At 35.1% G+C, this 16,861-nt stretch overlaps 3 protein-coding genes across 3 annotated transcripts; all 3 read left to right on the forward strand.

Annotated features, from left to right (window-relative positions):
• Positions 1-279: 279 nt before the first annotated feature.
• Positions 280-2,824, forward strand: LOC114241671 (uncharacterized). The gene is made up of 3 exons (XM_028172584.2): positions 280-660; positions 1,476-1,743; positions 2,366-2,824. The coding sequence occupies exons 1-3, from the start codon at positions 424-426 to the stop codon at positions 2,671-2,673; spliced, it is 813 nt and encodes a 270-aa protein (XP_028028385.2). The 5' UTR covers positions 280-423; the 3' UTR covers positions 2,674-2,824.
• A 3,333-nt stretch (positions 2,825-6,157) lies between these two features.
• On the forward strand, positions 6,158-12,374 carry LOC114241691 (uncharacterized). The gene is made up of 3 exons (XM_028172609.2): positions 6,158-6,766; positions 9,872-10,040; positions 10,869-12,374. Exons 1-3 carry the CDS (start codon positions 6,251-6,253, stop codon positions 11,186-11,188), a joined length of 1,005 nt encoding a protein of 334 aa, XP_028028410.2. The 5' UTR covers positions 6,158-6,250; the 3' UTR covers positions 11,189-12,374.
• Positions 12,375-14,992: 2,618 nt separating this feature from the next.
• On the forward strand, positions 14,993-16,234 carry LOC114241677 (ommochrome-binding protein-like). Its single transcript, XM_028172589.2, has one exon. It carries the CDS (start codon positions 15,357-15,359, stop codon positions 16,185-16,187), a length of 831 nt encoding a protein of 276 aa, XP_028028390.2. The 5' UTR covers positions 14,993-15,356; the 3' UTR covers positions 16,188-16,234.
• The last annotated feature ends 627 nt before the right edge of the window (positions 16,235-16,861 follow it).

Below are 16,861 nucleotides of genomic sequence, written 5' to 3' on the forward strand. Positions count from 1 at the left end.
ATGTGCGTCATGTTGTATTTTTTATTCTCTTTGTAGGCAGACGGGCCACCTGATGGTGGGTAGTTTCCGTCGCCCGTGGTGTGAGCAATGCCAGAGGCAGATCTAAGTCGCTCCCTTGTGTAAAACTTGTATAAAAACTTGTATACACTACGATCTCGAATCCAATCGCCAATCGTTTTACTGATTCAAATAATCTCATGTATTTCTACTAATGATAATAACTTGTCGAGTTTTAATAAAGATCTACCTATATATTTTTCTATCGAGAATAAGATGACTAATGTTTTAATTTACATGAATCATACTATGCGCAGTAGCGACTGTGACACTTGGCGAGATCACCTGTACCAATTTGCTAATTAACGAGAATAGGGCGCGACCAGCACTTTGCCCCATAATCTTTACACTGCTCTGTGTGGAATCATGTTTCTGACGACCATTGTAATACTTGTCTCAACGCTGAGAGTTCAAGGGTTCTGCGGCGATAGTATTCGCTGGTCGCACCATTTCAAGATGGACGATGTCTTCGGTATGTGGTACGGAGCGGGATACGCGCAGCACACACCTGACATGACTAATAAACCTAACGAAATTGGTTGCGTCACTTTGTACATTACTGACGTGACCACGGAGCCCCACGAAGACTGGTTGGATTGGTCCGTGAGTACTTAAATACGCTAATTATCACAGATGTTCAAGAGCAATGTGCTAATTTTTATTTTTCCCAGTCTGTAGCAAACGGAGCAAGAAAATATGGGGTTTTTAGGAATACTTACATTTCATTTGGTTCAGTCAATTACACTATTAATAGTAGTTTTTATATTGTTGGTGTGGATGGGTTAAGGTCTACTTTTTTTTTCGGGCCGGTGGTCGAACCTCCTTCGAGATTCCCGCGCTTAGAGGGCGCGCGGAGTACGTGAAACTGATCCGTGTCTACCAACAACAGGTCCAAGGATATTTTTAGGGCCCTACTGCACTAAACGACTCCCCTGCACTCTAACACCCGACGTCCGATCTCCACCCGGGGTCAGAACCCGGTCCGAGTAAAGAGGTTCCTGCGGTCAACACTACAACCAGACTTGCGGCGCCACCCCCAGGACGCCCGACCGACGCCGCGGCGATGCCGCTGGTGTTCCATCTAGCCCATCTGACTTTATGCAGTTAATAGAGCCCATAGTTATCACAATCTGAATACCGCTCGCCTTGTGGCATGAGGTCAATCATTTGCTTTCCAATATCGGCAATATTCTAATATTCTAAAATTCTAAAATTCTAATATTCTAATATTGCCGATATTGGAATAATCTGCCAAATCAGAAAGCATCCTTGCTCGCTTTGTGACATGACTTGGCACTAATCGTTGGAGGCTCACAATAAATCATATCAATGTTTATGAAAACATCTGATATATTATAATATTACGTTATTTATTTATTCGGGATTTAATTGAAATTAAAATGATACGTTATTTTTAGATTATCCGGCCTAACTATTCCGATTACAATTGGCGCTCGTATAAGAGTAATCCGTGGTCAGATAATTCAATGTCCGGATCTTGGGTTGATGTTAAAATCAAGAGAAGCGTTCGGAGAGACATGTACAGTGAGAGACGTCTGCGAATTATTTGGGATGAAGATGGTCAAAGTATGGAGCAGACGTATGAATATTCGACTGACGAACCTGGTTTATGGGTTGCTGAGGATAGAAGACAGCTTGAAAGAGAAATGCGAGCTAGAGGAATGGGCAAGTTCACATATTCATACAATACTATTTTTTTTACATCGCAGTGTACATAATATAATTTACTGTTTATTATTTTCTTACTCATTTTATTTGCTTTTCTTCTATTTAATTATATCTTTCTTATCAGAGATTTCTAAAAGACATAAAATCGAGTTTAATATTTTAAATGTTTTTATACTTAATGATAACAGTGTGAATACAGCGTTATCATTTTTTGCCAATTGTAACCTTAAAGTTGAATCATTTTGACAATATAACGAACGAATTGCAAGCAAGTCGACTTTTTAGTGATGGTAAGACAAACCATTCTGTTCTCTATCTACCGCCAAGCATTGATGGATTTGTGGTATTGAACTGACGTTATAACATGTATTATAATATATGCCTGGCCTATATTTCAAGATCGGTAACGCAATTCACATTATGACGCTGATGGACTCCGGTAACAGCTAAAAATCATGTGGGCAATGATCTCATTTGCCAAAAATCTATTAAAAATAATTGTGTTGAGTTGCGCTTTTAATTTAATTAATTACAGGAAAAACTCTTATCAAGAAATGCTAGGCTAAGCTAAGCTGAACTTATAAAAAAAAAACATTATTCAAATTTATTTGTTCCACAGATATTTGGGATCCAAACGTGCTTCCGAGACATCCGCAAGTAATAAGAATCCTAAAAGCATCTCAGCATTTATTGATCATCAATCATTGTTCGGAAATAGGCGACGGTGGTATTTTCACGCTTATCTTGAGGAGATCACCATCAAAAATGAATAGGTGGGAGTGGTATGACTATCAGAGACAGTTCTTTAGCTTTGATCTGCCAAATATGTACCGTTATTCAACTATTTGTGCTGGCTGTGTTCTAGGCAGTTCTTTATATTTTGTTTTCTTGTGTTACATAATTTTATTAATAAGGCATTGTTTTTAAAGCATTTTAATTAAAATAATTATTTCTAATTCGTTCTTGTTGATTGACAAATTTAGAATGAAATATTTAATGAGAATTCAACCAAAGACAATAAATTATAACATTCACATTCATACATAACCAAATTATAACGTTAAATGTTTAAAATTTTGTATTTATTTTAGTTTTAGTTTCCTTCATGGTTATAATATGTTTATTTAAAATGCATTTTGTATTTTTTATTTATTTATTTATATAATGTTGGCGCCGATTATAGTGCCGCTTTCGTTCATTAAGAAAAAAAACCATCCGTTTACTAAGATGCATAGACAATATAACTTTTACCTTATTAATCGTTGGCAGCTTGAGAGGCTATTATAATTATCCATAGTTTGGCAGGTGAACTCACGGGGCTCAACCTGGGAGCACTAGCTAACGCTAGTCATATTTTTTATTTATTTTTGAAGTTAAACTTCTTTAGGCGCGTTATGAAAAATTTATGAGAGTGAAATTTTACGATGCGCGCGCACCGTGACACAAAATTAACAGAAATGAAGTTGCCAACTAAATCGCTCATTACAATACGACCGATGTAACTTGGCGAGTCTGAATATAGCCGCAGGTGAACTTTCGCGCATGTACACTCGTAATAAATGTGTTATTAGCATTAATTCTTTAGTTATATAAATGACAAAATTATTATTTAATATTATTCATACTAAATATTATTAAATTATTAACGTTAAATATTAATTATTAATTATTTAATATTTAAAAAAAAACAGAAATTAATAAAAATAAAGTATAATTTCTTACGCGCGTACATAAGTACACGCACCCTGTTTTTATTGCTTAGATTGGTGGACGAGCTCACAGCTCACCTGGTGTTAAGTGGTTACTGGAGCCCATAGACATCTACAACGTAAATGCGCGACCCACCTTGAGATATAAGTTCTAAGATCTCAGTATAGTTACAACGGCTGCCCTACCCTTCAGACCGAAACGCATTACTGCTTCGCGGCAGAAATAGGCAGGGCGGTCCGAGAGTCCAAGAGGTTGTCCATAAATTAGTTCTCCTGTAAGCTACCTGGTTTGGAAGTCTTCTTTAAGTGTCTCTCGCATGCTCAGTGGCGCCAAAGGCAGAACAGTATACTATGTTAGGACTTCATCATCTCGCTCCCAGCGATGACTTTTTTAGCAAAACCGCTTTTACTAAATCGTTTAAGTTTTTTAAATTTATTTTTATGACTATGTTACTCGGGTTCATGGCCGCCACAAATGTATCGTCACAAAATTGTATTGTTTGTATTTCATGTGTTCTGTGTGAATCTTATACCTTTAAACGAGCAATTCTTGTATATTAATATATATGCATATAATCTGAATCTTGGAAACGGCTCCAACGATTTTCATAAAATTTAGTATACAGGGGATTTCGGGGGCGATAAATCTATCTAGCTACGATTTATTTTCAGAAAATTTTATTCGTGTTTTCATTAATCAACTCTTCCCGACATCTATTGGCGAATAATAATACTATTTTTCTTAATTGAGGGCAACTAACCGCTTTAAAGACACAACAAGATGGCGTTATAAAAAAAAAACCGAGCGATGCTCGGTCATCATCTAGTTATTACTTAAGATTACTTTATAGACAATTTTATGTTCGTAATGGAACATAATTAGCATAATTGTTAATAAGGGTAGTTCCTGCTTAGAACGGTGACCCGACTCATCTCTGCAGTCAAAGATCACAGTTCACGTGCATCCGTCACAAACAATATTGTTACGTCTAATCGAGAGCTTCTTAAAGATACAATTTACAGCATCTAATTAATTCGGAAATGCATACATTATATTCAAATTCATAATTATGGTCCTGTGTAAAAATTGTAGATAGTTGTGGAAACGAGATTATTTGACATAGTGCAGAAGTACGAAAACGGCACTTCGATAATAAGCCTCTTAATCATTATCGTAATTTATACCTTCAATAACTTATATATAACAGTACATAAGTATATAGAAGTAGAATAAGTATGTATAGTAGGGTATTATTCTGTAACAGTTTAAATTTAAGAGCAAAATTCTTATTCCCAACCGACGCTTAACATATTAACGATATCGATTTCGTATATATTTTAATACCCACTGTATTAAAATATACACGAATTTGAATTAAAATAAAGCATAGACCAACATCATATGAAACTTTATTGATACTTGTATTCGTTCACAGTAACTGACCATTAGGGATGTTAATGGTAACACTAACTTTTAAATATTTAAACTTGTTTTTGTCTAATATTATTATTAATACTTATATTTAGTACTTACTATATTATTAGTAATTGGTGTTGACACAATATTTGCTACCGGTGACAGAAGATCAGCCAACACATATTCCCGGGGAATGTAAATGGTGTATATTGACTTTTAAATTTTTCTTTCAATAATCTTACATTTCGACTCTTGAATCCGTTTCAAATTCACATAACAGCAAGCATATTTTGTCTTATTGTACTTCAAATTTTTCGATTTTCAGTAGTTATTCAATTCAGTGTTCGAGTTAAATAGGGAGCGTGCAACATTAGAGTAATTTTCGAAAATAGGTAACATTGACGAAACGATAAGTTTGAACACTGATGTTGAAAACTAACCGATATTCGTTATTATTACATCATGATAACGCTAACCGCATATTCCTCAACAAACCGATTATAAGAGCTGCAGTTAGGAGTCCACGTCACCCGTACTTGACAAACTTAACCCACCTATTGGATAAAGTCAGAAACCGATACAAAAAGCCTTCATAAAATGTCTACAATTCAGATTTCCAGAGCTCTATCGTTATGGCACAAAAAAAATGTAAATATTAAACTTGTGGCCATGGCTTTTTATTTTACATTGTACAGCTGATAAATTTAACAGAGCAAGACGTGGGTGGATATATCTATATAGTCCACGAAATAGCACAGCATTTTGCTGAAATTCTAACCGAGCTCGCCCCACGCTTTTAGTTAAAACAGAATACGGCTCGAATGGAGAATACCAGAATACCAAGACAACTGCTCTATGGCAAACCAAAGAGCCGCAGAAGTCGTGGCAGACCCAAACTCCGATGGTTGGATGGCGTAGAGCACGACCTCAATGCTATCGGTGTCAGGAACTGGAAGGAGAAAGCCCTGAACAGAGCAGTCTGGAGAGACATACCTACTGGACCAGGCTAAGGCCAACCCTCGGCTGTAAGGCCTAAGAAGGTGATGAGAATACGGATACTTATTTATTATTATTGCTTTGTTGACATAAAAACATTAAATTGACTGTCGAATCGTAATTGTTAAATTATTTGAAGTATTGTTTTAGTTTATTATCAATTTAATGTAATTGAAAGGGCAAATGTCACACGTATTTTAATTAGATCAGTTAACATTTTGATGTGCCTGCTCGTGTCTGTCGGATACTGGGATCATTTAATTGGACTTAATAAGTTTACTTCCCACTCTTATAGTAAGACGAGAGCAGTCATATTTTGTAGACCGCAAACTAACAAACACGCGACTACGCCCGCTGACCGAGTAACTGAAATAAAGTGAACATGTTCGATTTACTTGGGACTTTGAGTTTATTTTGGGGAATAGTAAATAGTGCAAGCTACCAACGCTACGGAGATCAGTACTCAAGCACTCCCTATCCAGGATATTCGTCGTATTCAACGATATCAAATCCATTTCAAATACCGTACAAGGCGAACACATATGGCAGTGATGTTGCCAATTTTCCTGAAGCTACAAGATACCCAAACTACAGTCCCGGATACTCTACGCCAGGATATGGCAGTTACAATACGATGAAGTCCAACCTTTTCTACCCACCAGGGTATAGCACTGACCGGTACGCTGGCTACGGTCAGAGCTTTAGTTCGTACGAGGTCCCGTTCATGAACAACATGAGAGACTATTGTGTAAATAGATCACCACAGACTGGTATTTGGGTGGATAGACTGATGGGAATGTGGTACGGAGTAGAAATCATACAGCACTTGGCTGGAGATGCGAGAGTAGATCGCTACAGAACATGCGTGGTAATTCACATTTCAGAGCCGTTGGATCGCGTAAGTCAATTTTATTTTATTTTAGTGTGTTTTTGATTGAATGGTGCTGTTAAATCCTAATTTTTTCTGAATTGAGTTTATAGTTTTTACTTACGTACTTACTGGTGGTAAGCCTGATAGGTTAGGTACCACGATTTTTTTTGTTTAGGGAGCGAAGCAAAGCTAATAATTAATACTACACTTACATACATACATAGGTACTATCATATTGCCATGTACATTGTACTTTCACCACAAAACTAAGTTTGCTTCTGAAGAATACCCGTTTTATTGACTGAAGATTCTCCAACTCATCCGGGCTGACAATACGCTCGGATATTACTACGGATAGAAGATTGGGAAATAGTAATAGCACTAGTGATATGTTTTACCACCATGTTGCCATGAAGCAAATATGCATTACTGTAGCCTTTATATTGAAACATAAATCTTAGGTGATGGCTGGTTATAACTAGTCATGTACTGCTACGTCAAGTGAGATTAGAGCTTTTTAGCTAATTAAAAAGTTCAATACATATTTATAATATAAGATATTTCAACATCAGAAATTTGCTATCATTATTCGTAATAAATGTATTGTAAAGGTCAGCTTAAGAATGTAGTTTAGAAAACAAAAATTGGCATAGTAGGTATCGTAGTTATTGTATCAAACGTTTGTTTATTAGTGCGGGGTCAAGTCGCGTGAATCAGCCGCCCGCACGCTTGTTCACTTGTCAGTCGGAGTCGATCTCTTGAAAAAGCGCAATATTTACGCGCCCGCGCATCTCGCCAAACTCAGATGATAATAATTCGAATATTACATTATTTAAAATGAATTAATTTTGTGTAAAAATCGTGGAAAAATCACACGATCAAATGGCATTTCAAGGATACATTTGGAGGTTTCTGTGGTTGTTTTTCACGGTTTCTGTAGTGTCGGGAATCGATGAGCGAAATCAAACACAATCTAACAGTACAGTTTTATGTGAACGTGTACACGAATACGACAAATTGGATATAAGACGAGTGACAGGGGTATGGAAAGCGGTCGAACTTTACAAGCATTTGATCAAAGAGGGTGTTAATAAGTACAATAGTTGTCCCGTCATAACAATATGGGAGGCTGAAGAGTTCCCAAGATCTACGTTTGGGGTAGGCATTTTTTCAATAGAATATTGCTTAATCTTGTCATATTTTTAAATTAAGTACCTAACTATTTAGCGTAAGCTTTCGATATTTTGATTCAAACTATATATACTTTTATTCATTACTTTAACAAGCTACTTCGTGTTTTATCCATAATTTTTCTTGATAAGAAATTCATTAAATCATATTTAAGTCATTCATAAAAATTGTGTGAGACAGATGTGCAAGTTCTCAATTGAGCAAATATTATTCATTCATCTCTTCACGTGGATTCTATTCACGACGGCTGAACTATTGTGTCCTTGCATTGCATTCTTATAAATAGGAAATAGACGCAACACTATAATAACTTTGTATTGGCCAACATGATTTTGAAAAACGAAAATCCTTTAAGAAATTCAATGAAATAATGAATGAATAATAATATTATGAAATTATAATTTTTAATTCACTTTGTTTTCTGATATTTTGTTCAATTTTGTTACTCACTTACAACATATTCATTTAAGATATTATTACTAATTACTAATTTACACTATTCGTTAATTCGTTTGGAAAAAATAATCTTAAATTTAAATAATAATAACACAATTGCAATTAACTAAACACAAAAATTGCAAATGAATTGCTATCTTATCGTGTGACCATTAATAATTATTTCGTAATGAACTACACACCGATAAAAGACTCGACATTAGTCATCTGATTCTCGTGGGGATATCCCTTGTATATAGGGCCTGTGAATCGAGAGGGTTCCGGACTCCGGACGCAATGAGCGCGGTACATCCTGGCCAACAATTTGAATGTCCAAATAAAGTTCGATGTTCTGATTATGCTGGAAATGGTCTTTCTTAACCAGCCAAAACGATGTCTCGACGAAATCGCGCACTAATCGTATTTCTCTGTTTCTAAAAGAACAAAAATATAATACATAAAAGTATTTTTTTTTTGTTTGAAATGTTCGATTCGTAGTCTCGTATTTTTTAGTTACGGGATGCCATTTGTGAATCTAAACCGGAAAAAATTTGTAAATTTGCGTACTTGCGTACTAGGGGTAGAAGGAATCCTAGAAGGAATGTTGAGGCCGTATTGATAGGTACATGTATAGGCATTTTTGTCGCGAAGCCGAAGAGCGTACCAGTTTGAGTTTAGATAATATATTTGAGACTTGACTACTTTACGTCTCAGTTTGTGTTGAGCATTTATTTTATTACGTCTATTGGTTCAAATGACTGTTTACTATCAAAAGTAATAAGAAAACATATCAATTGTAATAAAATTTTATTCTTTGAGTCGAAGTTTTGAATATGTGTTACTGACAGTTAAGAGTGAAATCAAAATGAAATATTGGAAAAGATAAAAACTTATGAATTTATAAATGTTGTTAAATTAATTCAACCAGCCAAATTAAGTCTAGCATAAGGACACTAGTCCTGTAACCTTACAGCATTCAAACTGGGTCAATAAATTAGGATTACTCTGTATTAGTCATAACTACAATAATGCCAATTAACGGAGTCGGAATTTGCTTCACCCACTTCAGAATGGATGACCCAATGTACAGAAGTAATTAGGGTCGTTTTTTTTGTATCTAACGCACCTTTTGACCATACGACCTGTGTCACAATCCTCCTTCACCGGCTCCTCCTCCCACGTGAGTGACTCATGAGGTCAGGCTAAGTGGCCCCGGAACGTAATAATGAACTTGTGGATCTTTAATACTAACCAGTAAATTAAATTATTCATTCATTTCATTGAATTGATCGCAAAACAAGCCTTTGAAATAGAAGATAAAATTAAGGTGGATGGTGGCATTTACGTTGTAGATGTCTATGGGCTCCGGTAACCACTCAACACCAGGTTCAAAAATACTAATAATAATAATAATAATAAAACTGATGAAACGACTCTAGTTCACTTGTTCGGGTATTCGAAATCTATATCAATAAGGGTAATATTGAAAAATTTTATTTATTTTAGCCATCAACAGAGAACCAGTTGTTCCACGTGCAGCAAATTAACGCTAAATTTAGACAGCAATACAGGAGTCTCAGACTATTGTGGGACGAAGCAGGTCAGACCGTGGAATATTCATTGTATTTCCGAAATGACTCCGCTGGATATTGGCAAGTCCTTAACGAACAAAATGGTAAGCAATTATAAATATTATTTCAGACCGGTGGCAGAATGACTAATGTCGCGCTCATTAAAAATTCATAACTAATTACGAATATTTTTTCAACTGGGTAGGATCTCCGATACTTTCGAATTAAGCAATGCGATTATCTCAGGGTTGAAATACTCTGGTCAAGTCTTACGAACGAGAGATCACTATATAGCCTATTTCAGCCACGAAGTTGTTGACAAAATAATCTTAATGTCATTTGTATAGGTCTTAATATACTATAATGGAGACTCACTCAGCCTCAAGTTGACAGCTGGGATTCATCTAGTAATACCTAATGGCTCTGGTAATCACTTAACATTAGACGAGTCGTGTACCCACTTGTCCATATAGTACAATAAAACAAGGTTAGGATTTATAATTTATTGTCTGAATAATTAAAATTTAAAGTTCTTGTGTTGTTTTTGGCATTACATGGAAATATACCTATACTTGGCCCCTATCCTTATTTTGACAATTAGGTATACCTGTGTTTTCTCTGTATGAAGTAGTGGTAGGGCGTCTTTTGAGCCCGCACGAGTAGGTGCCATGACACTGCCTATTTCTGCCACGAAGCAATGATGAGTTTCAGTTTGAAGAGCAGTCATTATACTATAGAATTGTGACTTAGAGCTCTAGTCTAAAAGTGGGTGGCGGCATTTACGTTTTTAATGTCTGTACGATCCGGCAATCACTTCAGATCAGGTGAGCTGTGAGATCGTTCACCCGTCGAAGCAATAAAAAAATCATCTAACTTTTAACTTTACAAAAATATCATTAAATCCACAAATTAATTACACATGTATGTTTTAGGTACGTTGGCAATCCGTCCGAATTATCAACAGTTTAGCGGAACAGTGCAAGTTCTAAAAGCAGTTAACGATCACTTGGTGTTAAACTTCTGTCAAGAGCCAGCAAACGGACGAACGGCTCAACTATTTTCAGCTTTATTCTCCCGTGAGCCTGGACGAATGCCGAGATGGGAAATAGAATCGGTACACAGTTTGCTTCAGAACAAGAAGCTCTCGATTGCATCAAGGAGAATGGTGTGCGGCGGTGCAGAGAAACCTTTTTTTAGTCTAGCGCTTACCTCTGTTATGGTTTTTCTTTCACGCCTGGTAAGATCGGGATGAAAACTAACGAAGTTTTATTATATTATATTTAAAATTATCTAATATATTCTGTAGGTGTCTAAAGGTTATAAGTATCATGTGGTATTTATTAACTAATATCGTTATTATTATAATACCGTTCGTATACCTACATAATCGTTAATATTAAATTATGTCTTAATTTTGAAATATGGTCCGTCCTTAAAACTGAAAGCTTGTTCCCGCATATAGCATTTATTCCGAAATGTAAAAGTCACATTTCATAATTATTATTGCGGAATCAAAGGTGTTAGTTAGTTTCATTGTCAATTAGTTTTTGAACTAGTGTTTTAGTTTTATTTTGTGGTTTATAACAAAGATTTAGAAAAGCTTGAGTGAGTAAATTTGTGTTTAATTTTTTTTATATCATTTTATAATATTATCATATCACGAAAATGCATTTAATAAATTGAAATTACTATATAATATACAATAAGGAGACGTATTAGCGGATCTCTTTTAATGATTACGCGCTAAATACTAAGAGATTGACTGAAGTATATAAAAAATACACCTCAATACTGTTATTATAGCAATAAACCAAACTTAAAAAACTATTATTACTATTTCAATCTTTGCAAAGATCGATAAATATTATACCAAAGATGTGTAAGCTTAGAAATTAAAAGCACATTTCTATGTACATATATAATCAAGATATGAATAAAATTTTATTTTGATATATTGTGGGTATTTTTATTTCAATCCAGAGTTAGGAGCTTACTTAGAATAAAATTATAACTAACTAAAAATGAAAAAAAGTGGATTAGAAAATTTTTAGAAGAGTCATCAACGGTCTGTAGAGATTTCGCTTTGTCAGTGGCATTGCTGATGTCCATGAGGGATGGTAGCTACCCATCATTAGATAGGCTATGTGCTCATTGCATTCAAAGTCAATAATTTAGAAAAGATAAGAAAACTAGCTAGTTTGCATGAATTTATATTGTATTTGCGCTGACGTACCTAGTATTAAAAACGGTATATTTGCCGTTATTTATCTACCGCGCAGCAAATTAATCTTTAACACCATTTAATAAATAAACGATGAATATTGTTCGGAACCGCAGTAAAACGTTTAATTGCAAAGCAACAGCTGTCATTTATATTTTTATAATTTTTCATTTTGTTTCAAAAGTCTTTAAGAATAAACTGTCAGCCATGAAAGTTGCATCATAATTTTATTTTATTTTATTGTAAAAATCTTCCTCCTCACAAATCCAAAGAAAGTATAATTATCTAAATAAGAAACCGTCCGCTACAAATATAGTCTCCAGAAATTTGAGGTACAAACGTCACTTATGCAAGAGATTATGTTAAACGGGAGCAACTTCAATTGCTCAAACTGTGATGCGGCCTCGATTCAATCAGGCGACAATTATGAAGACTTTCGATTTATTAGGCTATACCATAGATTATACACAATTTTATGGCACACGCGAAAGTAGTGTTCATCATTACACTGATCGTTATTTTGTGGAAATCGACGTTATCAGATCTTCTTAGTATATTTCTACTAAAGCGGAATATCATTCACTCGTCACGAGATCTCTAATCATACGTCCGAGATACTTTAAATTTTGCATATAAATTGTAGATCTTTTGCGTTTATTGCATTAAGGATAGACTTGGCAATGTCTTGCTGTGCCCCTGGCAGTGCTGATGTCCATGAGCGATCACTCACCGTCAGGAGGACCGTATGTTCGATGCCTGCAAGAAGAATAAAAAAAATCTAAATCTTATTCAGAATTGATTTTTCTACTATAGTCGCATACGCATAGAAAATGTTGCTATAGTCATATACGTTTTTTTTACAGCTTAGATCGGTGGACGAGCTCACAGCCCACCTGGTGTTAAGTGGTTACTGGAGCCCGTAGACATCCACAACGTAAACGCGCCACTCACCTTGAGGTATAAGTTCTAAGGTCTCAAGTATAGTTACAACGGCTGCCCCACCCTTCAAACCGAAACGTATTACTGCTTCACGGCAGAAATAGGCAGGGCGGTCCGAGAGTCCAAGAGGTTGTCCATAAATTAGTTCTCCTGTAAACTACCTGGTTTGGAAGTCTTCTTTAAGTGTCTCTCGCATGCCCAGTGCCCACCCCCGCGGACTTACACGAGGTCCTACCACCAGTAAGTATATAGTACCAGTAAGTATGTATATAGTCATCGTAACTGTTGCTACAGGACGAGTAGTATATCGATCGCACAGTGTAAAAAGAGTCTCATAGAGTTATTTGCTTAATAAACTAACAGTAATTAATAAACAAAATGATGAAATCTCCAAAAAGTGCTAATAACTGATATTGGTTTGACAACGGTGAAATAATATTTATGCTTGTTTTTAGACACCCCTCAGTTCAATCTATAATTTGAAAATAAACTATGCAGGTGACCTATTTAGGTGTTAAAATAGTGATGTGCAGGAAATACTATTTCAATAACATTGTGTATTTATATATGTATGCTAGGATTAGAAGGTCTATTTAGATTTTATATTTTCGTGTTATAGAATGTCACTTTTGTGTGATCGAGGTAAAACCACTTTATTTTTAAGTCAATATCGAAGTGCACGACTTCACAATTTTCATATTAGAAACAAGGTTATATTTGCCACGCAATGTATCATTAAAACATGATATAATGTATGTTATATACGTCGATGTAAAACAAATACTAGGTTTACATCACATAGTCAGCTTAAAGGTACCGCCAAACGGTAAGTCTTGGTAATACCGAACTCTTTAAATCTGCTCTAAATTAATCATGTTCCGGTTTGAAGAATGGGATAGCTGTATTCTAATACAACCGATAATTCAATCTAATTATATCTCAAGGTTGTATGTATTTACTTTATGATGTAAATGAACTTCAGTAACTATAACACATTCGGCGGGTCGTCTTAGGTATTGAACGAATGTTTGGAGACTTATATAAATTAGCAGATAAACGTGAGGTGGGAAAAGAATAATTGTATGGAGTTAAAATATCAGTCAGTGGACTGGCACTAAAAAGGCTGTATAATTAATGAGAATGGTCCCGAACAAGCATCTGCTTAAGGAGCTAAACGTTAAATCCATTTTAATTCTTAATATTGCGTCGTAAAAGCCACTTAATCTATACTAATATACAAATCTACAGTGGTTCTTACGGATGTTCCGTTATAACTACTGAACCATGCATCCGATTGACTTGAAACTTGGTATCCATGTAGAAAATACATGTACTTAATGGATAGGCTAATATTTATATGAGTGTTGGACTCCCTAATGATAATGATAATAAATAATTATGTTCATTTTAAATGCTCAGCGAAGCGGGCGAGTACGGCTAGTCGAATCTAAAATTATGAATATCTGAAATTAGGCGAAACGTTAGTTACTCGTGTGCGATTACTTAGCGATTTCGGCTGAGCTTTAAACTAGAAGCCGTACAAGTCCAAGGCTCGTAAAAATGTAGCTGATTGTTACTGGTTTCAAAACGATCCAATTTAAACTTGTGATGTCTATTGGAATTGAAAATAAAAATATCATTTTTTACCTTAACACCGACAGCAGAAGGTTGAAATTAGGTCGTTATCGCGTCTCAGTTCGGTGGCCTCGTAAACGTTGACGTCATATCTTACCTCAGTGGGTGGATCAGTCTCACCCCGGGGTCGGGAGAGCATGAGAAGGACATACGTAGTACGAAATAGTTTTCGAGATTTTTGTGTCTGATATACTTAACTCAATAAACGTGTACTTGTACTTTACTGATGTTTTTATAAACTGAATTAAAGTTATAGTATGTTAGTTTAGTTTAGTATGCGTCATAAATCAATTTTTACGGTTTAATATCGCGTTTATTATTATACTTTACAGAGGGAGATACATAAATTCATTTTTCTTTGTTAAAAATATTACATTAGCTAACTACTTACCGCGTCGGCAAATTAATTTAAACTAAATTTGCCGTTCTATTTCAAATATCTACATTGAATACTACAATAAAATTAAAAGCTACGCCCACAGAAATGACACCCAATCTTTCATAGCATTATGTATTACATTATCAGGTAACTTGATACTTATTCAACAAAACCATTAACATAATTATTTTTTAGCAGTCATTTTAAAATACAGCTCTATGCCTTTCGAACCTTTAACGAATAACAATGAAAATTGTTATAGTATTGTTCAGTGTGCTCATCACTGTTTACGGCAAAGAAGGGCATAAAAAAAAAGAAGATGTGACTTGTGATGGTGTTTATTTACACGGAAAATTTCACAGGAAAGAAGTTTTATCGAATGGTGTCAACCGTCCCTACCAGCTGTCGTATTACAATAACACAGTTTTCTTCAGCCAAAACATCGGAGACGACAAGAAAGATACGTTCGAAATCGCCTACGTGAGACATGGTCAGATGATGCCGGAAGCGATAAACAAAACTACAAACGGATTTGCAACAACGGTGGATAGGAAACATGAATTAATATACTTTGGAGGTAGCGATGGAGTGTATGTTCATAATTTCAAGGAACCTGGCGAAATCAAGCATATTATCAAATATCACGATATTTGGGATATGTTTTTTTATAAACATCTTTATTTTATTGTGTATCCGTCGCTCCGCCTTCACAAGAAGGTTGGTGACATTATAGAAATCATAGAGCACATTCAAGAAAAAATATTTCAATTCGCCGTCGATGGTGATGATGATATTTTTATAACTACGAGGGACGGATTGTATGAAATAAAAAACGGCACGTCAGAACGTATTTTGTACGAGGGACCCAAAATTTTCAGGGCGTTGGAGGTCAATCATGATGGCGTTGCATTTTTTTGTGGACAGAATGCAATTTATATTGCTGACAAAGAAAAATACAAGTTAGAGGTAGTTGCTTATATTAGGAACGTTTTTGGTTTGACTTTCGATGATGATAATAACATGATATATTCAAATCCGCATGAAATTATTAGGTTGTTGCCCAAAGATTGTAAATGACAATAATCTATGTTCTAATGCTGAACTTATGAAATAAAAAATGATTTTTGGAGTATTTTTTTTTATTTAATGAAATGTTTGTGATATGGCCATAATGTTCTCTGACAGTGATTTAATTAACCCAGTAATTTAAATGAATATTTTGTAAAAAAAGCGTTTGTACGTAAAATTGTGTCTGAAACTGTTACGTCATAACAGCGGATAAAATACTAGGAGTTGATAAATTGTAGGAAGTTAGTACAAAGAGAGAAAGAGATACAAGAGGAGGTTGTATCTCTTTTTATCGGAGGGTACCCTTCGTTCCACCCCCTAGTCTATATGAAGGGGGCTACTGGTCCCCTTCACAACATTTACAGATTACTAAAATTGTTGACTGATCGGTTTTTATATGTATGTGTGATAAAAGCACGTAAATGCTTTTTTAGGCATGTACGCTTTTGTGACAATTTCAAAACTATTCGCATACCAACATTCTAAGTTTGGTTTATAGTGTTCACATAGGATGATTGATATTTTTATAATCTATAACGTACTTAGTCAACTTTCTTACAAACTCCACATGCAGGCGAATTCAGAGTAACATTTTTATACATCGACTGCAGTATCTGTGCTTACAAAAAGTTGAATGTATATTTTGCTCGTGTAAAAATAACGTTCATTTTACAATAAATTAA

The sequence above is a fragment of the Bombyx mandarina genome, chromosome 15, assembly GCF_030267445.1.
Source record: "Bombyx mandarina strain Sakado chromosome 15, ASM3026744v2".
In the NCBI taxonomy this organism is placed as follows: domain Eukaryota; kingdom Metazoa; phylum Arthropoda; class Insecta; order Lepidoptera; family Bombycidae; genus Bombyx; species Bombyx mandarina.